The following is a 25729-nucleotide window of genomic DNA, read 5'->3' on the forward strand; positions in this document are numbered from 1 at the left end:
AGGTAATACAATTTCTTCATTCAGATGAAATTCTGAAACTACTTTTGGTAGGAAGGATGGATTCGGACGAAGAACCACCTTATCTCTATGAACCACCAGATATGGTGAACGACAAGATAATGCGGCCAGTTCTGACACCCTGCGTGCAGAAGTAATAGCCACCAAGAAGGCCACCTTCTGGGACAACGTGGGTAGAGGAATCTCCCTAATATCTTCAAAGGGAGGTTTCTGAAGAACCGACAACACTAAATTAAGATCCCAGGGGGGTAACGGCGCGTGCACTGGCGGAGCCAGATGTCGCACCCCCTGGATGAAATTCCGCACCAAGGAATGAGTAGCCAAAGGCTTCTGAAAGAAGATGGCTAATGCTGAGACCTGACCCTTGATAGTACTCAAGGCCAGTTTCTGCTCAACCCCTTGTTGCAGAAAGCCAATATTCGACTAATCGAATAAGACCGAGGACGGAACCCCAAAGGTTCACACCATGCAATGTAGGACTTCCATGTGCGATGATAAATCTTTCTGGAAGTCGCTTTCCTTGCTTCAACTAGAGTAGGAATAACTGAAGCTGACAAACCTTTGTCCTTCAGCACCTGGGTCTCAATAGCCAGGCCGTTAAAGCCAGCGATCGTAAAGCAGGATGGAAGATCGGTCCCTGAGACAGTAGATCCTCTCTGAGAGGAAGTCTCCATGGGACGTCCGCCACCAGTCTGACCATGTCGGCGTACCAAGCTCGACGAGGCCAGTCCGGAGCTACCAGGATTACTGGGATTCCTTCCTCCTCTACCCTGCGAAGAAGTCTTGGCAGTAACGCGAGAGGAGGGAAGGCATATATTAGCTGGTATTGCCCCCACGGGGCGATCAGTGCGTCTGCGGTTTCTGCTAGAGGATCGCGGGAGCGAGCCACGAATCTCTGAACTTTCCTGTTGAATCGTGATGCCAACAGATCCACATCCGGGGTGCCCCACCGTAGGCACAACTGGTGGAAAACGTCTGGATGGAGGGACCATTCCCCCTGATCCAGGGTCTGACGGCTGAGATAATCTGCCTGCCAATTCTCCACCCCCGGAATGAACACCGCAGAGATTGCTGGAACAAATCGTTCCGCCCAGCGAAGAATGCAAGCCACTTCTTTGGCCGCTCGAACACTCTTGGTGCCCCCCTGGTGATTGACATAAGCCACGGCCGTGGCATTGTCCGACTGGATCCGAACTGGGCTGCCCTGGAGCTGCTCGGTCCAGTGAATCAGACAAAGTCTGATCGCTCTCAGTTCCAATACATTTATCGGTAATCTGGATTCTTCCGGGGACCAAAGTCCCTGGGCAGATAATTGACCGAGAATTCCTCCCCATCCGGATAGACTGGCATCCGTGGTCACTATCGTCCAATATATTGGCAGAAATGACTTTCCCTGGCTGAGCATTGGAGACCGAAGCCACCAAACCAGAGACTCTCTGGTCTGTTTGCTCAATCGTATCTGATTGTCCAGGGATTCCGGATTCCGATTCCATCTGAGGAGAATCTCTTGCTGAAGAATTCGGGTATGGGACTGGGCAAATGGGACTGCTTCGAATGAAGCCACCATCAACCCCAGAACCCTCATGCAAGTCCGAAGGGAAGACCAGCTGTTGGACAATAACAACTGGACTGCTGATTGAATCTTTCGAAGTTTCCCTACCGGAAGAAACACTCTTGTCCGGACTGTGTCTAGAATTAGACCCAGATATTCGAGCCTCTGGGTGGGAACCAGAAAAGACTTTTGCTGGTTCACCAGCCACCCGAATTCCTGTAAAGAAATCATAGTAATTTCTATGTTTTGTAGCAAGGTCTGAGGAGACTCTGCATGAAGCAGAAGATCGTCTAGGTAACCTAGAATCGATATACCTCTTTGGCGCAGAAGTACCAACATTGGGGCCAACACTTTTGTGAAGACCCGCGGAGCCGTGGCGAGACCGAAAGGTAACGCCACAAACTGATAGTGGTTCTCCTCTATGGAAAAGCGTAGAAAACGCTGATGTCCTGCGAAAATGGGAATGTGAAGATAGGCGTCCTTGATGTCTATGGACGCTAGGACATCCCCTGGATGCAGGAAGGCTGCTACCGTGCGAATGGACTCCATTCTGAATCTTCTTATGTTGACGAAAGAATTGAGTGCTCTTAAGTCCAGAATTGGACGCACTTTGCCCTCTTTCCTGGGTATTGTTAACAGGTTTGAATAAAACCCTTGAAATCGTTCTGTCCAAGGAACGTGGACTACCACTCCTTGTTGTAGTAGATCTGTGACTGCTCTCCGCAGATCTTCTAGACGATCCGGAGATAGTCGGATATTGGAAGGGAAGAATCGCGCCGGTGGGAGAGATCGAAACTCGATCTTGTACCCTGACTTTATGACTTCGCAAACCCATTTGTCCGGGATTCTGGAAAGCCATGGATCCGGGAACCGGCGAAGACGTCCCCCCACCCCAGTTATGGGTGGGGGCGCACCTTCAGGCTTTGGATGGTTTATCTTCAGGTCTGGAGGGGGCGGGCTTTTGCTTGCCCGACCAACGACCCCTGACGCCTCCTGTAGGAATCTTGGAGGACTTAGTTTTTTCACCCGCTGGACGAAAAAACCTCTTGTGAGCAGAAAAAGAAGGCCCTCGTCTTTGACGAGTTCCTCTACCTTTAAAATTTTGCGGTAAAAAGGTGCTTTTTCCACCGGTGAGATCCTTAATGATCTCATCTAAGTTGGCTCCAAATAGACGTTCTCCTGAAAAGGGGATATTAGCCAATGCTTTTTTGGAACCTTGGTCGGCTATCCAACCTTTTAGCCACCGTGTACCCTGAGAACCACTGCTGAGACTGATGCTCGCGCCATTAATGGAGTGGCGTCTAACGCCGCATCACATACAAACTGTAACCCCTGTATCATTTGTTCCAACAAATCTGATACCGCCTGAGGGACTTCTTCTAAGTCCCGGCGTAACCACTTGGTCCATTCAGTTACAGCCTGCGAAACCAGACCAATAGCAATTATTGGCCTGAAAGCTGATCCAATCAAGGAAAACATGGTGCGAGACATAGCTTCTATCTTGCGATCCACTGGATCTTTAAAAGACGGAGCGTCTTCTAAAGTAATAACCGTGGCTTTATTCAATCTAGCAATTGGTGAATCCACCACAGGTGGTTCTGTCCATTTCTTAATAAGGGTTTCCTCAAACGGATAACGCCTGTCAATGCGTTTGGAAATATTAAAAGTGCGTTTTGGCAGACGCCATTCTTCATCGATTGGATTGCCAAAACATTTGGGCAATGGAAAAACCTTCGCCACTTTGATGCGCTTTTTAGTCCCAAAAGGGATCTCAGTTTCAGCTATTTCTGATGGAATACCCTGTAACCTTAAAGTCTCTTGAACAGATACAATGAGTGCGTTTACCAACGCTTCCTCTCGGGCTATGGCAGATGCCGAAACATCCTCCTCACTGTCTGAAGAGACAGGACCCGAGACACCAATACCAGATGAAGTACCTGCAACTGCAGAAATAGGCTCAGAGTCTGAATCCGAGGTTTCAGATAATAAGGGGTTAGGCGGGGGTCGCTTTCTTGCGCCCTGTCCCTGACAAGCCACTTCCACCCGGGACACAAAAGTTTCCATAATGGCTGACAAAGATTCAATTGTCAATGGGGTGCTGGAGGATCCCGCAGACCCCTCGAGGGGATCCGGAGGAGATACAAGAGTGGCAGGGTCCATGTTAATACAGGACACTTTTGCCAGCAATAAACAAAAAAACTTTTTTTTTTTTTTTTTTGTGTGTCTCCCCCTAGCGCAATAGCGCCCCTCAGAGTACCTGCTTCTCGATCCCAGAGAGAGAGAGAGAGACCCCCAAGGCTCACCAACCGATGCAGTGCAGTTTCCAACAAACTGCAGCCAGCGTCTGTCTTACACAGACTGGAAGGAGCTGTTTGCTTTTTCCCGGGCAGAAGGCGTGGCTCCGCCCCCTGTGTACGCCTTTCGGCGTTCCCAGCCCTCCACGAGGAAGCTGGGCTCACAAAACATGGCCGCCCCCATAGAAGAGACATAAGACTCCAAAAACATGGCGGCCGGCGTGACCTGAGGACATACATGCATTCGGTCTACGGCAAAATGGCGGCGGACCGCCGATATCGTCTTCCCAGCACATCCACCTGCACTCTGCTGAGAGGTGACATATGGATCTACAGAGATACACTGCACATAAGGTAGGATTATACCTCCTATGTTTGCTGTAATGTTACAGTCTGCTGGGTAGAGTGTTAGCTCTTGAACCAAGTCCACTTCCCACAAACACATGCTGTATTACAAGGGGGACTTGTAAGTGTCAGATATATACTGACCATATATGGAGGGGCCCATAATATATACTGCCTCATAAATGAGGAAAAAAGGGAACGTTTTACTCACCATACCGAACCGACAGGCACCCTCTCTTCATAATACCCTCTCCACCGAGGTGGGGGTTTGTGGACGCCTCGACTCTCTGGTCCTGGCGTCCAAGCGAGCTTTTAAGTCGGGAAAAGCGAGCTTTACTGGGACTCCGTCGCGGCCGACTCAGCGCACTGGTCTGCACGCGCTTTTAGGCAGAAACCGGGGTGACCACTGGATCTCACATCCAGCCCGTCGCCCGGCCCCGCATACTTACTTGAATATGTCGCGGCCGACCAAGCGCAATGCCTGGTCTGCACGCGCTCGTAGGCCGGCTGGGGTGACCACAAGTGTCGCCCAGTCCGGCATTTTTGCTTGAAGATCTCACAGGAAAAAAACACTGGAGAAAAAACTACCTAAAAAATGTCTTTTTCTTAAAGAAAAAAAGTCTTGCCAGGACCAAAAGATCCCAGCAAGGAACTTAGGTCCTTACTCCTGACTAGACAGAAAAAAACTGATTCCCTGTAGCAGAGAGAGGGAGGATATACCCTCAGGGACTGCCCCCTAGGGTGGAGCCAGAACGTTTTGTCATTCTGCCTAGTCCTACTCCTGCGAAGACAACATAACCCAGCTCTTGAGAATCAAGAAGACTACGTCTGTCAATGAGCGATAGAGAAATTTCACTCTAGATGTGCAAAGCTGGTAGAGACATCCCCAAAAAGACTTGCAGCTGTAATTGCAGAGAAATGGGGTTCTATAAAGTATTGACTCAGCGGGGCTGAATACAAATGCACGCCACACCTTTCAGATATTTGTAAAAAAAAAATTTGAAAACCATTTATCATTTTCCTTCCACTTCACAATTATGTGGCACTTTGTGTTGGTCTTCCAATATACCTTCTGCTCCCGATGATGCTTGGCAAACGTTGGAGGGCTCCTACATCAGCCGCTAGACCCACGTCCACTTCCTGTGGGAGACAGAGGAGATATTATAATGCAGCACACTATATAGTATAGAAAAAAAAATCTCTATCAGTAGGTAGGGTAATTGGCCCTAGTATGTTTATGTATGAATGTGAGCTAGGGACCTTAGACTGTAAGCTCCGAGAGGGAAGGGACTGATGTGAATGTGCAATATATATATATATATATGTAAATTGTCAGCCCTATATAAATAAATTTATCAGTTTATTTCAACTAACTGTATAATGCCCACATATTACACAGCACTTTACAGAGTACATAGATACATTCACCTCGGTCCTTGTCCCTTGAAGGAACTCACAATCTAATTCCTCAATCAGATTTATTATTCATATACCAAGTACATTTAAAGCATATGTCCAGAAAAAAAACTTTTTTCTTACTTTTGGGTAGACTGTAGGAGGATTAGAACCCAGGACATGTTATCTGGGGCTCCATTAGGCCCCGTTAACACTTGTGTGACTTGTCATGCGATTTGGGACTGCAAAATCACATGACAAGTCGTTCATTATTTCCAATGAGCCCCATTCACATCTGTGCGACTTGAAGTCGTACCGACTTCAAAGTAGTCCCTGCACTACTTTTGGCATGATTTTGATACGTTTTGAGGAAAAGCCATTATAAGCCCAGTCAAACTCGCATCAAAATTGCGGCAAACAAAGTTGTGTCAAAATCGCGTGACTTTGAAGTCGCACAAGTGTGAAACAGATGTAGCCTCAATTTCTGTTGTGCTATTTTATTTTATTTTTACCAGACAGCAGTGAGGAAAAACTTTGAACAGCAGATTTTTATTGCTGTGTACCTGCTGCAGGTTTTTGGAGCGACATCATGACGTCACTTTTGATTCTGGCCCAATGTAAACAGGGCAATTTTTTTTTTTTTTTTTTTTAAACGTAAACGTATTTTATTGGGATTTTATGTGATAGACCAACACAAAGTGGCACATAATTGTGAAGTGGAAGGAAAATGATAAATAGTTTTCACATTTTTTTTACAATTAAATATGTGAAAAGTGTGGCATGCATTTGTATTCAGCCCCCTTTACTCTGATACCCCTAACTAAAATCTAGTGGAACCAATTGCCTTCAGAAGTCACCTAATTGGTAAATAGAGTCCACCTGTGAGTAATTTAATCTCAGTATAAATACAGCTGTTCTGTGAAGCCCTCAGAGGTTTGTTACAAAACCTTAGTAAACAAACGGCATCATGAAGGCCACGGAACACACCAGACAGGTCCGGGATAAAGTTGTGGAGAAGTTTAAAACAGGGTTAGGTTATAAAAAAAAAAATCTCAAGCTTTGAACCCATTACTGAGCACTGTTCAATCCATTATCTAAAAATGGAAAGTGTATGGCACAACTACAAACCTACCTAAACTGACAGGCTGGGCAAGGAGAGCATTAATCAGAGAAGCAGATAAGAGGCCCATGGTAACTCAGGAGGAGCTGCAGAGATCCACAGCTCAGGTGGGAGAATCTGTCCACAGGACAACTATTAGTTGTGCACTCCACAAATTCGGCCTTTATGGAAGAGTGGCAAGAAAGAAGCCATAAGAAGTCCCGTTTGCAGTTTGCTATAAGCCATATGGGGGACACGTGAAACATGTGGAAGAAGGTGCTCTGGTAGATGAGACCAAAACAGGGGAGGGCTGGCAGCCTTAGGCCCGGGGGGCAAGCCCAGTCAAGTGGCCCATTGAACCATTAAATCAGCTCACCATCCATGCCCACCTGGTTTCATAACAGATATTGATGTTATGAATCAAGACAAACATAATGCAATGTGGTAACATAATTTAATGTTAATAGCAAAAAAGGAGGTTTAACAAAAATGCATGACATCACGCCAGGCGGGGCCTAGGAAGCTCCTGTCGGGTGGAGAACACTCTGCCTGACAGGGAAGTGACCATGTTAGTATTGTGCCAGCCGGGTACAGGAGCGCACTCTACACACTCCTACTGTGCCGCTGCAGTTCTGCAAATATTACATTGTGTAGCAGCGACCGGCAGCAGTATACAGTGTCTGGCCCCTACATTTGTCCAGCCCTGAGTGCGGCCTTTTTACCCAGCATCAGAGTGGCCCAGGGGGCAATTGCCACCCAGCCCCCCTTCCCAGTCCTCCCCTGGACCAAAATAAACTTTTTGGTTAAAGTGGAGTTCCACCCATTTTTGGAACTTTAGATCTATGTAATCCCCTTTAAAATGGCTTTTACCAATGGAAACTTTTTTTTTTTTTTTTCTGCTAGTAAATACCTTAATTTCGGCATTATTGCTCCTCTCCTCACTTCCTGGTCCGATCGGCGATGACGTCATTCGGCGATCCGCAGTGTCTGCTGGGATGTATTCTATTCCAGAAATCTCGCAGTAGCTGTATCTGTACTGAGCCGTGCCTGCCCCGCCTCCGCCCCGCCTCGCCTCCTCTAATTGAGTTGCATTGTATGAATGTATTAAGGCTGTTCTCTGCCCCGCCTCTGCCCCGCCTCCTCTCATTGATTTGTAAGAGGAGGCGGGGCGGAGGCGGGGCAGAGAACGGCCTTAATACATTCATACAATGCAACTCAATGAGAGGAGGCGGGGCGGAGGCGGGGCGGAGGCGGGGCGGAGGCGGGGCAGGCACGGCTCAGTACAGATACAGCTACTCCGAGATTTCTGGAATAGAATACATCCCAGCAGACACTGCGGATCGCCGAATGACGTCATCGCCGATCGGACCAGGAAGTGAGGAGAGGAGCAATAATGCCGAAATTAAGGTACTTACTAGCAAAAAAAAAAAAAAAAAAGTTTCCATTGGTAAAAGCCATTTTAAAAGGGGATTACATACAGCTATGTATTCCAACCTATTAAAAATGGGTGGAACTCCGCTTTAAGACCAAAATGCAAAGAAGCAAAACGCTATGTGTGGTGGAAAACTAACACTGCACATCACCCTGAACACACCATCCCTAGAGTGAAACATGACGTTGGCAGCATAATGTTGTGGGGATGCTTTTCTTCAGCAGGGACATGAAAGCTGGTGATGGGAAGATGGATGGAACCAAATACGAGGCAATCTTAGAAGAAAACCTGTTCGAGGCTGCAACAGACTTGAGACTGGGGTAGAAGTTCACCTTCCAGCAGGACAACGACCCTAACCATACAGCCAGAGCTACAAATGGTTTAGAACAAAGCATATTCATGTGTTAGAAAAAGACTTGCAGCTGTAAATGCAGCGAAAGGTGGTTCTGCAAAGCATTGACTCAGAAGGGGCTGAATACAAATGCATGCCACACTTTTCACATATTTAATTGCAAAAATTGGAAAACTATTTATTATTTTCCTTCCACTTCACAATTATGTGTTGGTCTATCACATAAAATCCCAATAGAATACATTTCGATTGACACATGACAAAATGTGGAAAATTTACAGGAGTATGAAATGTGGAAAATTTCAAGGGGGTATGAATACTTTTTCAAGGCACTGTAATGCTTTACATTGTAGAGGAGATACATATGTAAACGGTGTTCAAACCACACACGTGAGGCATTGTCGCGTATGGCAGAGCGAGAGCAATAATTCTAGCACAAGACCTCCTCTGTAACTCGTAACCTGTAGAAATTTTTAAAACATTGCTTATGGAGATTTTTAAGTATCGTAGTTTGTCGCCATTCCACGAGAGTGCGCAATTTTAAAGCATAACAGGTTGGGTATCTATTTACTTGGCATTACATCATCTTTCATATTTTACAAAAAGAATGTGTTATATATTGTGCTTTTTTTTTTATTCATTAAAGTGTATTTTGTTTTTTTTAAATTGCGTTTAAAAAAAACTGCTGAGCAAATACCGTGTGACAGAAAAATTGCCACGAAAGACATTTGATTCTTTGGGTTCTCTGCTACAAAAAAAAATATACTGTATATAAAAAAAAACTGAGATTTTTTCATATACGAGTGAAGTGTCAGAATTGACCCGGTAGGCAAATGATTAAAATCCAAAAGAAAGAGAAACCTGAACAATCATCTGCTGTGACTGCAGTTGTAAAGCTCACATCAAATTTTAGACAAGCAGGCTTATAAGAACCTGTTATTGCACAAAATGTATCAAATGTATCAAGGCTCTGCAGATCTGACATCTGATGTAAGCGGCTAAGTTCACCTTTCTGAACATGTTACATCCATATTAAGGGCGAAACATGTAACATATTTAGCAACCTCCCCCCGTACCACCAATTTCCCCCACCCCCCCTCCCCAACTGTAACAGCAGTGGGGGTTCATCTCCCTGCACCCACTGTCACAATCTGAAAACAGCACGGCCATGCGGGGCTCTACCCACACAGCTGCGTCATTCATTCATGGCAGTTTATAAATTAATGAACTGCAAGTACCATTTGCATTGCGGCAGATGGCTTGTAGTTCTCAATGAACTGCAGGGGCGCTGATGTTCATTGATCTTCAGTAACTGTCTGCCCGTATGGGAGGTATGAGCAGACAGCTTTACTGAAAGTCTGCAGGAGCCTGGTATTGCACACACAATCTGCTGTTCGTGGGTGCAATGCTCTGCAGGTTCTTAAGAGGGAAAAAAAAATGCAATTTGTTTTGACCTGCAAAAAAAATGTGCATTTATTATTTATTTTTAATTAACTTATTATCTGACAGCAGTAAATTGTACAGCTTGATGTGGATTGTGGATTTTTGCTGTCAGAAAATAAGGATCAGAGTCCAAGGGCTGATTGCATGTACATTATGCCAATACATAGCAGCTGGAAAAGTATTTCCCTCAGTTCTGTGTGCGAATGATGAAGTCAGCTATAATTACAAATCAAGTGGAAATAAAATTAAACAATCGTATTACCTTACCTGTGCCGCACCAGTGCAAACAGACACTGCCATAAAACATTAAAGTAGAACTAAAAAGGCATAACTTTTCTTTACACCAGGTAAATCTCCCTAATGGGGACATAGGCCGTAATTAAAAAAAAAAAAAAAACACTGGCAGGTTTTCCAATTCCCCCTCTACTCTATCCAAATACAAAACGGTTTTGCCTTTAGTAATTATTTAGGGGATTGTTTAAAATACTAAAACTAAAAAAAAAAAAAAAGGTTTACATAATATATTATATATATATATATATATATATATATATATATATATATATATATATATATATATATATATATATATATATATATATATAGTACAGACCAAAAGTTTGGACACACTTTCTCATTCAAAGAGTTTTCTTTATTTTCATGACTATGAAAATTGTAGAGTCACACTTTCCAGAGGTAGTCACCTGAAATGGTTTTCACTTCACAGGTGTGCCCTGTCAGGTTTAATAAGTGTGATTTCTTGCCTTATAAATGGGGTTGGGACCATCAGTTGTGTTGTGCAGAAGTCAGGTGGATACACAGCTGATAGTCCTACTGAATAGACTTAGAATTTGTATTATGGCAAGAAAAAAGCAGCTAAGTACAGGAAACAAGTGGCCATCATTACTTTAAGAAATGAAGGTCAGTCAGTCCGAAAAATTGGGAAAAGTTTGAAAGTGTCCCCAAGTGCAGTCACAAAAACCATCAAGCACTACAAAGAAACAAACTCGCATGCGGACCGCCCCAGGAAAGGAAGACCAAGAGTCACCTCTGCTGCGGAGGATAAGTTCATCCGAGTCACCAGCCTCAGAAATCGCAGGTTAACAGCAGCTCAGATTAGAGACCAGGTCAATGGCACACGGAGTTCTAGCAGCAGACACGTCTCTAGAACAACTGTTAAGAGGAGACTGTGTGAATCAGGCCTTCATGTTAGAATATCTTCTAGGAAACCACTGCTAAAGAAAGGCAACAAGCAGAAGAGACTTGTTTGGGCTAAAGAACATAAGGAATGGACATTAGACCAGTGGAAATCTGTGCTTTGTTCTGATGAGTCCAAATTTGAGATCTTTGGTTCCAACCACCGTGTCTATGTGCGACGCAGAAAAGGTGAACGGATGGACTCTACATGCCTGGTTCCCACCGGGAAGCATGGAGGAGGAGGTGTGATGGTGTGGGGGTGCTTTGCTGGTGACACTGTTGGGGATTTATTCAAAATTGAAGGCATACTGAACCAGCATGGCTACCACAGCATCTTGCATGCTATTCCATCCGGTTTGCGTTTAGTTGGACCATCATTTATTTTTCAACAGGACAATGACCCCAAAAACCACCTCCAGGCTGTGTAAAGGATATTTGACCAAGAAGGAGAGTGATGGGGTGCTGCGCCAGATGACCTGGCCTCCACAGTCACCGGACCTGAACCCAATCGAGATGGTTTGGTGTGAGCTGGACCGCGAGTGAAGGCAAAAGGGCCAACAAGTGCTAAGCATCTCTGGGAACTCCTTCAAGACTGTTGGAAGACCATTTCAGGTGACTACCTCTTGAAGTGTGACTCTACAATTTTCATAGTCATGAAAATAAAGAAATATATATATATATATATTATATATATATATATATATATATATATATATATATATATATATATATATATATATATATATATATATATATATATATATATATATATATATATATATACACACACACACACACATACACACACATATGCAGCAAAATAGTTTGCTTCAACATACCTGCATATCGATTTTACTAAAAAACTAAAATTACTGGTATATGTATGATATACAGCCAAGCAGAACTGTTTGGCTCTTGCTCAGTCTCACTCTTTTACCCCTACAACATAATCTCACTTTGGTGCTGCTGTAAAACAATATAATAAAACAGTCAGTCTACCAAAGTCTCAGTTTTTGGTAGATGCTGGAAAAGCAACTGTTGCCAAAAAAAAAAACACACCCTGCAAAAGAAGGAGTTATAATACACACTGCACACCGATTTTACTCTCCGGTCACCAAGTTACTACAGCACTAGAAAGACACAGTGGTGGAGGGGTGTTAAACTCCATTTCATCGCAGGCCACAGCAGCATTATTGTTTGCCCACAAAAGGGTCAGTTGTATCTGTAAGACATGTCGTCCAGAGCACCCCACCCTCCCTGACATTAGATGTCAAGAGCCCCCACCACCCGAAGTCAAGAGTCCCCTACCCTCCCCTACATCACAGCAGTGCCATCTTAACAGCATCATGGGCCCCTGGGCAAAGTAATGCAAAGTAATGCACCAGGGGCCCTACTAGGGAGACAGAATCCGGTGCTATACGCATCGCAGCCAAAAGTCGGTGTGGCTAAATTATACTACGTATTGGGCGTAGCTTTTTGTCTGACAAGAAACAACAAATAAACACATTCGAGAATTATCCCAAATTAAATTCACCCCCTGTACACACTGTCCCACCCTGTATACACTAACCCTCTTTTCCCCTGTACACACTGCTCTCACTTTTTTACTCTTTCCCCCACCCTGCGCACACTGTCCCCCTGTAATAAATGCCTCTCCCAGCCTATCAGTGGCTTGTATATATATGCATGTCTGTACACAGTACAGGACAGGCAGGAGGGCACAGCACAGGCTGGGCAAGAGGGCACAGCACAGGCCGGGCAAGAGGGCACAGCACAGGCAGGGCAAGAGGGCACAGCACAGGCAGGGCAAGAGGGCACAGCACAGTGCGGGCAAGTACAGGGGTCAGTGCTGGCAGTGCACTAGGCAGAGCTCTTTTTCCAATCCCTGCACTGTACACAGTCTGAGCATAGGCATTAAAATCTCTTGCTCCCCACCCAGCACTCACTAGAGCTGAATCCTGATTCCCTGGAGCTGAATCCTGATTCCCTTACACATACAGTAGCCACGATCTGCACAGTGCAGGGGTATGGGCATTTTTTTAAAAACTACTTGTCTAAAAGGGACTAAAAATCGGGGTCCCAATCTACTTGTCCTGATAAAGAAAAAATAACCTACAAGCATGCCTAGTAGGAGGAAAGCAGAGTAACCTTGTTTAGCTATCTGTCAGGGGGTAATTCTTCCGACTGTCCACAAGAGTTAGGAGCATTCTTCCCACCGACCATCACACTAATGTATCATGAGTTGTAAATAGAGTGATTTTTAGCAGGGGTTCCCTGAGACTGGAAAGTTATTTCAAGAGTTCCTCATTCCTTGTGTGGAAAAGGTTGATAATGTCTGCTCTAAAGTAATTAATAGACAAGGCCTATAGGCAATACGTAGTAAAGTTATGTGCAATGGTATACTTCATCTACTGGATGAGATTGGTTTAAAGCTGTAAATGATTCCAACACATAGGCAATATTGTATGTCCTATGTCCTAATAATATTGAGATTTTTGTACTTATTTTAAAATCCATTTCTCTGAGTTCATTGTTGGATGCAGCTCTCCAAATTCAGAACCACAGGGGTATATTGATCCCTATACAGGACTAGAACACTAGGAAGAAAAAAGACTTGGCTACGCTTATGGGCAGTACTAGGTGGTATACCACATTCTCCTCTCTGCTATAGGCCTCAGTTTAGTAATCAGCAGTGTCAGACGTATCAAAACTCCATAGAGGGGTGGGTGCTGTGCTAAAACTCCCAACGGGACAAAAACAGAGAACAATGGGACACACCACACAAACTAGAGAACAATGGATATGAGCTTAACCCCTGCTATTCTGGTTGAGTGAATACAATTTGAAGCTAATTTCTTATAACCTCTGAATATATATACTGTATATATTATAGATTACAAGACATGAAAACCAAACCCCGTTTATTCTGCTCCTATTGTGTGGCTCCCTTGTATTTTGTCAAGACTCTAGTCTAGAACTATATAGAGCAATATTATAACTTCAAACGACTACAACCCAAGCGTTCACTCTGTTGGGAATAGTAGGCGTGCCGCTCTCCTTAGGTGGGGAAACTGTAAAATACTGAAAACAGACAAGAAAGCAGGCGCAATATTATACCTTGGTTTGACATATATTATATAAATTGCTGTGGGTGGCCACCTAACTAACATGCGTTTGCCATGAGGAAGTCCATCAATTAAAGGACTATAATGGCAATGATAAACTCACTATATTGGAAAGACGGACTTGTCATGCTGGGGTTTGCATAACTAGTTATTATGGAAGAGTCTCGTTCCTTATTGGAATTATCCAGAGAAATTGCTCCACCAACCACAGAATCGAGAAAGAGCTATCAATCTGTCAACCCTTTCCGTGTCCGGGCCGCATGAGGTTTCCTGTGTTGGGTCAAATTAAGCTGCTGGCTCCTCTCCCGGTGGTACCCTTCCGTCAATTCCTTCAAGTTTCAGCTTTGGTTTCCCGGAAGCTTCTCGGCGGGTCACGGGAATACTGCTGCCAAATCACCGGTCGGCATTGTTTATGATTGGAACTACGGCGATATCTGATCATCTTCAAACCTCCGAATTGAGGTAAACCTCGCTATAAGAATATTTAGGTAGTCAACCTATAGCTAAAACATTACTTTGACTGACCACCCTGCATTTAGTAAATTGGGTTATAAGCATAAATACAGAACCTTTACAATTGCATATTGTGCGCAGATAACGTGGCGCCAGATGATGTTTCTCAGCTTCATCAAGTTATTCTGATTTGGACTTTTTGCTATATATTATTAAATTTTAATATTTAGGAAAAAAAGTTTTGATTCAATGAATATACCAGCTCACACTTCAAATATTGTCATTTCTTAAAGTGTGCTGTATGTTTACAAATTCACAAAATATTCTTTAGACAAATATAGGTGGTTATGAATTGCAAATAATTAAAACAATCCAGCCTAAAATTGCAAAGGTTTACTAAATTTCAAAGTAAAGTTCAGTTTGCAGTCCATACCAAAGAAACCATTTGCCTTTACCTTAACTTGAAACCAGGCATCCTGCGTGCAGTAACGGATGTCACAGGCAGTGATGAGATTCACACCTGATGGAAGACATTCAAGTATTACTCATCAAGACGCAAATCTCTGATCTAATCAAACGTCAATGTGCACAGTCTCACCTCCTCCAATGCACCCATTGTGGATTGCAGCAATCACCGGCTTTGTACACTGCAAGTTAAAACATACAGGTAATAAAATGAAGAGGTATGTACAGTACAAACAACCACTTGGAATCCCTCTTTCAAAGGTCTGAGCTCAGGAATGAAGCAGTATTCTATGAGTTATTATGGGAAAAAGCTATACTCCATATTTCATATACATTATATACAGCACTTGATTTGGCATATAGGGATCTCACACCCAAGCCTTTATCCTAAACTCCCCCTTTCACTCCAGACTATTAAACAAGACCTGACAACCTGGTCTAAGGGCACATTCTCATGGACAGAAAGATGTACATAATATCTTTTCTAGAAGATACCCTTTACAGGCCTTGGCAATTCAGATTCCACAATCCTTCATGAAATTGGTCCAAACCCTTCTAAACAAATTAATTTGAGCCAAAAGGCTGGTTAAGGTGAAACACAATATTTTATGTCTCACCAAACAGCAAGGAGGCATGTCGCTCTCAGACATTGATCTCGACCACAATGCAGTTCATCTTACCATGATAAGGAAAGGTGTAGGCATGATAAAACTAATCCCTGGGTTTCTATGGAACAAACCTTCTCCTTTGCACCCCTCACTGTACTTAAGAGAAACTGTCTCTTCTCCCACCTCCAAACGTCCACTAGAAATTTGGCCTACATGGACCATTGTTCAAATTACTTTTAGCAGATGAGGAATGTCGCTAAACCCCTCACCAATAACCCCAAACTAACAGAACTCATATTTCCTCTGGGCATTCAGGAACAAGTATTTGTATTGGTAAGCAAATACAGAACTCTAAACTTCACGAAATGCAAAGACTGACCCTTGTACACCAATCTATCCATGTACCCAGATCTGGCTCACTGGGGACAATGGTGGTGGAGACAACTTGCTTACTTTATACATTTGTCCCCAAAGCCTCTGCCTTTGACTGACCAACTTTCTAACAGAAATGCATTCAATCCGGCCCAGCTAAACACACCCCTTCGTTCAGCTATAAATTCCTCCAAGCTGACAGGGACATTCTTCTCCCCTTTATCAATAAAAAGTAACAGGACCTGTGTATATAACTTACTCTGGAGGGACAATCTAAATTCCTCACATTAACCTTCAAGTCATCCATAAATTATAGATATTGGGATTCAGGAAAGAACTCATGACCAGGTGGTATAGCACCCCTCAAGTACTTCATTCCACATATCTCAATTTTCTTGACTAATGTTGGTACTGTGGCTTCTCTCCAGGAGACCTCCTGCACATCTTCTGGTCCTGTCCCAAACTGAGTCACTTCTGGGATTAGATACATAATCCCACCCAGAAGTTTACAGACTTTTCAATCCCCAAACTGGCAATTTTGTGTTTCACCATAATTTAATTCCCTTAATCTTATAAACTTTCAGTCATAATCCATATAGTGAATGCTGCCCGTACTTGTATACTAGCTGTTGAAAACAACCCCCCACCCTGTCCCTCCATCCCTACCTTGGGGGTGAAATACTGGCTGGATAAAGGTGAATGATAATAATAGCATGGAAGACCTGACTAGCTCCCTTCCCTCACCAAGGGCATGGACACAAAAATCTGGCTTAGTTGATAAGAATTCACCTCCTTCCCAGAGTTCAGATTATTCTGGAACTCAGACAATACAGGGCCCTCCCCGATAGATCTGAACACACTTTCCTTCAAGACACCCAATCTTTTCTTTTTGCCCCTACCTTCATTTCTTTCTACTCTCATCAAGGCCCCCCTGTAATCTCCTCTCTGGAACCTCTGTCAACCCCACCCTGCCCCCTGATACTTTATTCAGTGCCTTGAAAAAGTATTCACACCCCTTGAATTTTTCCACATTTTGTCAGGTTACAACCAAAAACGTAAATGTATTTTATTGGTATTTTATGTGATAGACCAACACAAAGTGGCACAATTGTGAAGTAGAAAGGAAAAAGATAAATGGTTTTCAAATTGTTTTGGACAATTAACTGTAAATATCTGAAAAGTATGGTGTGCATTTGTATTCAGCCCCCCTGAATCAATACTTTGTAGAACCACCTTTCACTGCAATTACAGCTGCAAGTCTTTTGGGGATGTCTCTACCAGCTTTGCACATCTAGAGAGGGAAATTCTTGCCCATTCTTTGCAAAATAGCTCAAGCTCTATCAAATTGGACAGACTTTGACTGGGCCATTCTGGCACATGAATATGCTTTGATCTAGACCATTCCAAAGTAGGTCAGGCTTTATGTTAGGGTCGTTGTCCTGCTGGAAGGTGAACTTCCGCCCCAGTCTTAAGTCTTTTGCAGACTCTAAACAGGTTTTCTTCTAAGATCGACCTGTATTTGGCTCCATCCATCTTCCCATCAACTCTGACTCTCTCTTCTACTTTTTCCCAGCATAGAGGAACTCGTCAAGGGTGTCCATTGTCCCCACTCTTATTGCACTGGCGGTGGAACCTTTGGCCATGTTTATCCGTAGGAACCCTGCCATTTTAGGCTTCTGTAGAGGTCCTTTGGAAGATAAGATACCTCTTTATGCGGATGACGCATTCATATTTAGGAGACACTAATGACTCCTTGTGAACTTTAATGGGAACCATTACTACATTTGGGGAATTCTCTGAATTTACCATAAAGCAGTATAAATCTGTTCTTTTGCCTCTTGACCCGCTGGTATCGCCCCATCCACGTAGGTGCCTCTCAGATTGATATTGTTAGTTCTTTTAGATACCTAGGAGTGGTGATATCCCCGGATGAGTCAAAATACCTGACACTTAATTTAACTTCTTTACTAGACAGACAATGGATTAAATGTCAAGGTTGGTGCAAGTTACCATTGTCAGTAGTGGGGAGAGTAAATCTACTAAAGATGATCTGGGCCCCACAGCTCTTATATATCTTCCATAATTCCCCTATGTGGATTTCTAATAAATGGTTTAAACAAATTGATTCTCAATTTCGTGATGTCATATGGAAGAAGAGGCAGGCCCGTATTAGCTTGAATACCTTACAATATGGCAAAGATGGGGGGGGGTTGGCGGTTTCAGACTCCAAAATGTATTTTTTGGCATCCCAATTACAGCAGTTTGCGGGTTGGGGAATGGGGACACTAGTGACCCTATTGTCCAACTAGTGTCTTTACCTAATCCTACCCTTACGGCTGGCTCTCACCTGGAGATGGGTCTTCCAGGTGTCCCCTTTTCTCCATTACCGGACCTATGGAGTTTACTCCATTGTGGAATAATCCTAATTATCATGAATTATGTAAGCTACAGGGATTTTCCTTATGAAGGCAGCAGGGGATCTGGTTTTTCAATCAATTCTACTCTAGTGGCACTCTCAAGGCGTAAGATCAATTATGTGCGGAATTTCGATTAACACACAAACAATGCTATCAATGTCTCCAACTCAGGCATGCAATACAAACCCAAAAACAAATGCTAAATTTGACTGTCTCTAGCTCCTCGTTGCTACAGGAGGTTATGCAGGTGTCTGATCGCAAGGGGTTGATATCGGGAGCACACTCACTCAGTCTTGTTATCATGCATTCAGGATACTTAAATGTAGAACCCATTGGACTACTGATATTGGAGATATAGATGGGGGGATCAATGGGACAAGGCCCTGGAGTCTCTCCCAGTTGTATAGGTATCGGCTTCCCATAAACTCTTGCAGCTATTTATCCTACATAGAACTTATCGTACACCTATTAAACTATTTGATTGGGGCTGGAGGGACTCTCCTTTATGCAAGAAATGTACAGTCCACAGAGGGGACTTTATACACATGATATGGCGTTGCCTGAAACTTACACGATATTGAGCAGAGGTTATGCAGACTATTTCTGATCTAGCCCAAACACCTATACCTCTCACTCCTCTGGTGTGTCTGTAGGGTGCGATTGATGCTGAAGTGTATCCAAAAGGTATTTACATCATGGTAACCAGAGAATTATAACTTGCTAGGAAGTTGATTGCCCAATTTTGGCTGGCACCTACTGTGCCTACTAGGGCCCAATGGGTTGCCTGTGTTAACTCTAATCTTCTTAGAGAACAATTGGCCTATTGCCATCGTAATGCAGTCAAAGAATTCAACCTTGTCTGGCAAAGCTGGCCAGAAAACCCTAGCCTTGCACCTAGCCTTATAGAAAGGGGAGAGTAGTTGGAATCGGCGCTACCTCATAAATATGTAATAAAACAGTGATGTATCCAGACCATAGAGTGTCACTCTATAATAATAGTGCAAAGTAAAGTGCCAGTGCAAAAGGTGTATTGGATCAATAACAATCGTGCAAATAAATTAAGGCTGGATAAGTTAAAAGACACAAAGTGCTGGTGAAAATATTTAATGTGAAGTGACAGATTATAATAGTAATAAAATCAATAATTGATGAAAGTTCCAAAAACCAGCTGTATTAAAAAATAGGTGAACAAAGTGGTTGTGATAAAACCTCAAGTGCTTGTGTTCCGATTGTCCACTAGGGGTCGCACTCACCCTTCAACGGAGATACCAGTAATAGCTGTAAGGATATCCACAAGAGGGATCCGTGGCAAACTCCCAGATATGTCTCCTGGAGGTCCTCACAGACAAGCGGATCCCATGTTTCCAGGGCCGGATTAAGAGCATCATGGTCTTGGTGCTGAGGATTTTGAAGGGCCTTAAGGGCCGTGCCTTGGCATGCACCCAGAGGAGGAAGGGTGCAGCCATGCATGCCTAATTCAACATGGGATGCTGTCTCTGAAGCCCATAAACACATCCATGCATCGGCAACTGTCCCTCCTTGTCAGGCCTTCGCGCTGTGTGGGGAGGTTCTGAGGGAGCTGCCTGGGGAAGCGAGCATAGAAGCCAGACTTCTGTGTTTACAAGTGACAGAAGAGCGGTCACAGTGAATATGGCCAACCCGGGGCCTATATAAAAAGGTAGGGGCCTGGAGCTGCAGCTCCAATAGCCCCTACGGTAATCTGGCCCTGCATTACCGTCTGAACAGTCTGAACTACCCCTTTTCAGCCACTGCTAAACCATATGTACATTCAAAAGGAAGATGTTGCAATGCTTGAAAGTGGTCGGTGGTAGATTCTTTAATCAATTTCAAAGTCGAGCTGTAATCTGATTCCTCAAAAGTCCTCTGATTTTCTACTTGATGGTTGCTTTTTGGGTCAGGTTCTTGCTCACTGGAGAGAAATGTTAATACTGATGTATTGTCCAATAAGGAGGCTGGATGTGGTTAGGTGACATAGGAAAATGCACTGTTGAACAAACACGATCAATCATCCACCGACCACTTTCAAGCATTGCAACATCTTCCTTTTGAATGTACATATGGTTTAGCAGTGGCTGAAAAGGGGTAGTTCAGACTGTTAGGAACAACTTTGAAACATGGGATCAGCTTGTCTGTGAGGACCTCCAGGAGACATATCTGGGAGTTTGCCACGGACCCCTCTTGTGGATATCCTTACAGCTATTACTGGTATCTCCGTTGAAGGGTGAGTGCGACCCCTAGTGGACAATCGGAACACAAGCACTTGAGGTTTTATCACAACCACTTTGTTCACCTATTTTTTAATACAGCTGGTTTTTGGAACTTTCATCAATTATTGATTTTATTACTTTTATAATCTGTCACTTCACATTAAATATTTTCACCAGCACTTTGTGTCTTTTAACTTATCCAGCCATAATTTATTTGCACGATTGTTATTGATCCAATACACCTTTGCACTGGCACTTTACTTTGCACTATTATTATAGAGTGACACTCTATGGTCTGGATACATCACTGTTTTATTACATATTTATGAGGTAGCGCCGATTCCAACTACTCTCCCCTTTCTATAATACTTGACCCCTAATTATTAGGGGTTGGTTGGTGGCTGCTTCCTATTTTTACAAAAGCAATTTTCTCTGGAATAATCCATAGCGCTGGTCCCTTCCTATTTTACTTGCACCTAGCCTTGCCCCTCCACAGCTAGTAATGGATAGATTGCTACAATTTTAAAGCCATCAAAAGTTTTAGTAATGTTTGCCTGGGCTTGGGACTTTTATGTTCTATGTATCGGCGTAGCTAAGTTAACATTTTGAGCAGATGTCTATTAACAAGCTCAGGTGGTTTGATTCATTTTTCCTTTTTTCCCCCCTTTCTTTTTGTTTTCTGTTTTTGCAAAAAATAAATAAAAAAACACGTTATATATGAGCTATATACCAGGTGACCACCTTTTATTTTTCTGACTGTATATGTATTAGTATGTGCAATAATTATGTTCCGATTGATCTGTATACCATATTATTGGGCTGTATGGTTACTTACAATCCTTGTCAATAAAGAAGTTTAGATAAAAAAAAAAAAAAAAAAAAAAAATTATCACTTGACCACAATCTGCTCCTATTGACGCTTCTCTCTCCTGTTTTCATCTACTTCTGCTAACATCTCTATTAAATCTTCCAGTCTGCAATCTAGTATTGCACATTGAATTCTTCTACCTGCACCCACTGCTGCTCATCCACAATTTAGTCCAGTTGACACTCTCTCCCTCACAAAGGCCCCATCTCCACCACTATTCATCTAATATGTCCTGATTTAATTCTCTGATCTCCCATCTCTTCACAAGACAAATCCAACTGTCCTCTGACGTTCAAGCCCATCTCCAGCCTATATTAGACCCTCTTCATTTGAAAACTCCCATTAAAATCCACTCTTTGTACATCTTCCATTCACCCTTTCATCCCAACTCGGATTACATGTACCCACTGTTCTGCATCGCCTCAAGAAGAGGTCTTTATGCATTCTTTGTTTATCTCAACCCCTTACACCATCAGTTCCCATTTTCTCCTTTATCATCAGCCAACTTAATACCTAATTACACACCACCACCATGCCCTCCTACTTTCTACCCCTGAAGGAGTTGTATATACCATTCATATGTATACCTTCTCAATAGCACTAAAAGATTCCTGATAATCTTTTAGCTTCTTGCGCACGTTCCAGGCAATTCTTGCAACGTCACTTTCCTCATTTTGTAAAAAATCACTGGCAAGGTCTGTAAGGTCAATACCTAAAGAATAAACATAAAATAAAATGTAACTTACAACTTACCAGTAATTATATATTCATTTTAAGGTATATTCCTCGTGGAATGTATGATGTGCACCTTCCAGCATTCAGTGTTTTTTCTGACTAGGTGCTTACTCAAACGATAAGAATGGAAGGCGATTGATCCATCAGGGCTACAAAGTACAGTGGGTACGGAAAGTATTCAGACCCCCTTAAATTTTTCACTCTTTGTTATATTGCAGCCATTTGCTAAAATCATTTAAGTTCATTCTTCTTCCTCATGAATGTACACATAGCACCCCATACTGACAGAAAAACACAGAATTGTTGACATTGTTGCAGATTTATTAAAAAAGAAAAACTGAAATATCACATGGTCCTAAGTATTCAGACCCTTTGCTGTGACACTCATATATTTAACTCAGGTGCTTTCCATTTCTTCTGATCATCCTTGAGATGGTTCTACACCAGACACCCCAACCTGCAAAAACTCATTTCAGGGAGGTGGCAAAGTCATTTCAGGGAGATGAGCCCCCCCCCCCCCCACACGCCGCCGCCGCGCCCCCCCCCCCCCACGCACGCCTGCGCCGCACCCCCCCCCCCTTTCCAATTTAACACAGCCAGAGAATAATGAAATTAAATGTAATCAGTATACCTGGTCACTGGTGCTGGTCACTGATGCTGGAACTGTTCACTGGTGCTGGTACTGTACTGGTCTGGTAACTGGTGCGGGTACTGGTACTGGACACTGGTGCTGGACTCTGATGCTGGTACCGGCCACTGGTGCTGGTACTGGTGCTGGCCTGGTCACTGGTGCTGGTACTGGCCTGGTCACTGGCCTGGTAACTAGTACTGGTACTGGCCTGGTCACTGGTACTGGCCTGGTCACTGGTACTGGCCTGGTCACTGGTACTGGCCTAGTCACTGGTACTGGCCTAGTCACTGGTACTGGCCTAGTCACTGGTACTGGTGCTGGTACTGGCCTGGTCACTGGTGCTGGTACTGGCCTGGTCACTGGTGCTGGTACTGGCCTGGTCACTGGTGCTGGTACTGGCCTGGTCACTGGTGCTGGTACTGGCCTGGTCACTGGTGCTGGCCTCTTCACTGGTGCTGGTACTGGCCTCTTCACTGGTGCTGGTACTGGCCTGGTCACTAGTCCTGGTCACTGGTGCTGGTACTGGCCTGGTCACTGGTGCTGGTACTGGCCTGGTCACTGGTGCTGGTACTGGCCTGGTCACTGGTACTGGCCTGGTCACTGGTGCTGGCCTGGTCACTGGTGCTGGTGCTGGCCTCTTCACTGGTGCTGGTACTGGCCTGGTCACTGGTGCTGGCCTGGTCACTGGTACTGGTCACTGGTGCTGGTACTGGCCTGGTCACTGGTGCTGGTACTGGTCACTGGTGCTGGTACTGGCCTGGTCACTGGTGCTGGTACTGGCCTGGTCACTGGTGCTGGTACTGGTCACTGGTGCTGGTCACTGGTGCTGGTACTGGCCTGGTCACTGGTGCTGGTACTGGCCTGGTCACTGGCTCTCTGGTGCTGCTCTCAGGTTAGGTCACTGTGTCTGTCACAGAGTGGGGTGTCACGATGATTGGTCCCACGCGCCAAAATGCCTCCTGGAGTAGAAGATGTGGCTGTAGTAGAGAGCAAAGCCGCTGCTTGCTCTCTGCAGCATCTCCCACAGGCGGAGTGCATGACTCATATCACTCCGCCTGTGAGCCGGATCTACTTCGGCTCCGACATGATTTCTCTGTGCAGGCTCAGCTTGCTGACAGCTGACACTCTTCTGCCTGCATCGATGAGTCATCTCATCTGACTCACTGTGACTCACACACACAGCCGGGATATTGCCCTGAGCTCGCGGGCGTCCGTGAGCTCAGGGCGGAAAGCGGGAGTCTCCTCCGCGACTTGCGGGAGACTTGAGATGTCTGCTACACCTTCATTTGAGTCCAGCTGTGTTTGATTATACTGATTGGACTTGATTAGGAAAGCCATACACCTGTCTATATAAGACCTTCCAGATCACAATGCATGTCAGAGCAAATGCGAATCATGAGGTCAAAAGGAACTGCCTGAAGAGCTCAGAGACAGAATTGTGGCAAGGCACAGATCTGGCCAAGGTTACAAAAAGATTTCTGCTGCACTTAAGGTTCCTAAGAGCACAGTGGCCTCCATAATCCTCAAATGGAAGACATTTGGGACGACCAGAACCCTTCCTAGAGCTGGCCGTCCGGCCAAACTGAGCTATCGGGGGAGAAGAGCCTTGGTGAGAGAGGTAAAGAAGAACCCAAAGATCACTGTGGCTGAGCTCCAGAGATGCAGTCAGGAGATGGGAGAAAGTTGTAGAAAGTCAACCATCACTGCAGCCCTCCACCAGTTGGGGCTTTATGGCAGAGTGGCCCGATGGAAGCCTCTCCTCAGTGTAAGACACATGAAAGCCCGCATGGAGTTTGCTAAAAAACACCTGAAGGACTCCAAGATGGTGAGAAATAAGATTCTCTGGTCTGATGAGACCAAAATAGAACTTTTTGGCCTTAATTCTAAGCGGTATGTGTGGAGAAAACCAGGCACTGCTCATCACCTGTCCAATACAGTCCCAACAGTGAAGCATGGTGGTGGCAGCATCATGCTGTGGGGTGTTTTTCAGCTGCAGGGACAGGACGACTGGTTGCAATCGAGGGAAAGATGAATGCGGCCAAGTACAGGGATATCCTGGACAAAAACCTTCTCCAGAGTGCTCTGGACCTCAGACTGGGCCGAAGGTTTACCTTCCAACAAGACAATGACCCTAAGCACACAGCTAAAATAACGAAGGAGTGGCTTCCCAACAACTCAGTGACTGTTCTTGAATGGCCCAGCCAGAGCCCTGACTTAAACCCAATTGAGCATCGCTGGAGAGACCTAAAAATGTCTGTCCACCAACGTTTACCATCCAACCTGACAGAACTGGAGAGGATCTGCAAGGAGGAATGGCAGAGGATCCCCAAATCCAGGTGTGAAAGACTTGTTGCATCTTTCCCAAAAAGACTCCTGGCTGTATTAGATCAAAAGGGGGCTTCTACTAAATACTGAGCAAAGGGTCTGAATACTTAGGACCATGTGATATTTCAGTTTTTCTTTTTTAATAAATCTGCAACAATGTCAACAATTCTGTGTTTTTCTGTCAGTATGGGGTGCTATGTGTACATTCATGAGGAAAAAGAATGAACTTAAATGATTTTAGCAAATGGCTGCAATGTAACAAAGAGTGAAAAATTTAAGGGGGTCTGGATACTTTCCGTACCCACTGTATACAGACAATACCAAAACAAATAACCTAATGGTTTTTATAATACAAAATTAGAGGTTGATTTATAT

General features: G+C 44.2%; 1 protein-coding gene across 1 annotated transcript in view; it reads right to left on the reverse strand.

Moving 5' to 3' along the window:
* ECH1 (enoyl-CoA hydratase 1) overlaps positions 1–25729 on the reverse strand; it is a 121747-nt gene that overhangs the window by 62216 nt on the left and 33802 nt on the right. The window contains exons 4-7 of the mRNA XM_082263725.1: positions 22251–22375; positions 15304–15352; positions 15161–15225; positions 5279–5349 (exon numbers count right to left, since the gene is read on the reverse strand). Coding sequence (XP_082119851.1) covers positions 5279–5349; positions 15161–15225; positions 15304–15352; positions 22251–22375 — 310 coding nt within the window. The remainder of the gene's footprint in view (positions 1–5278; positions 5350–15160; positions 15226–15303; positions 15353–22250; positions 22376–25729) is intronic.

The sequence above is a fragment of the Pelophylax lessonae genome (assembly GCF_965119305.1).
Source record: "Pelophylax lessonae genome assembly, chromosome: 7".
NCBI lineage: Eukaryota > Metazoa > Chordata > Amphibia > Anura > Ranidae > Pelophylax > Pelophylax lessonae.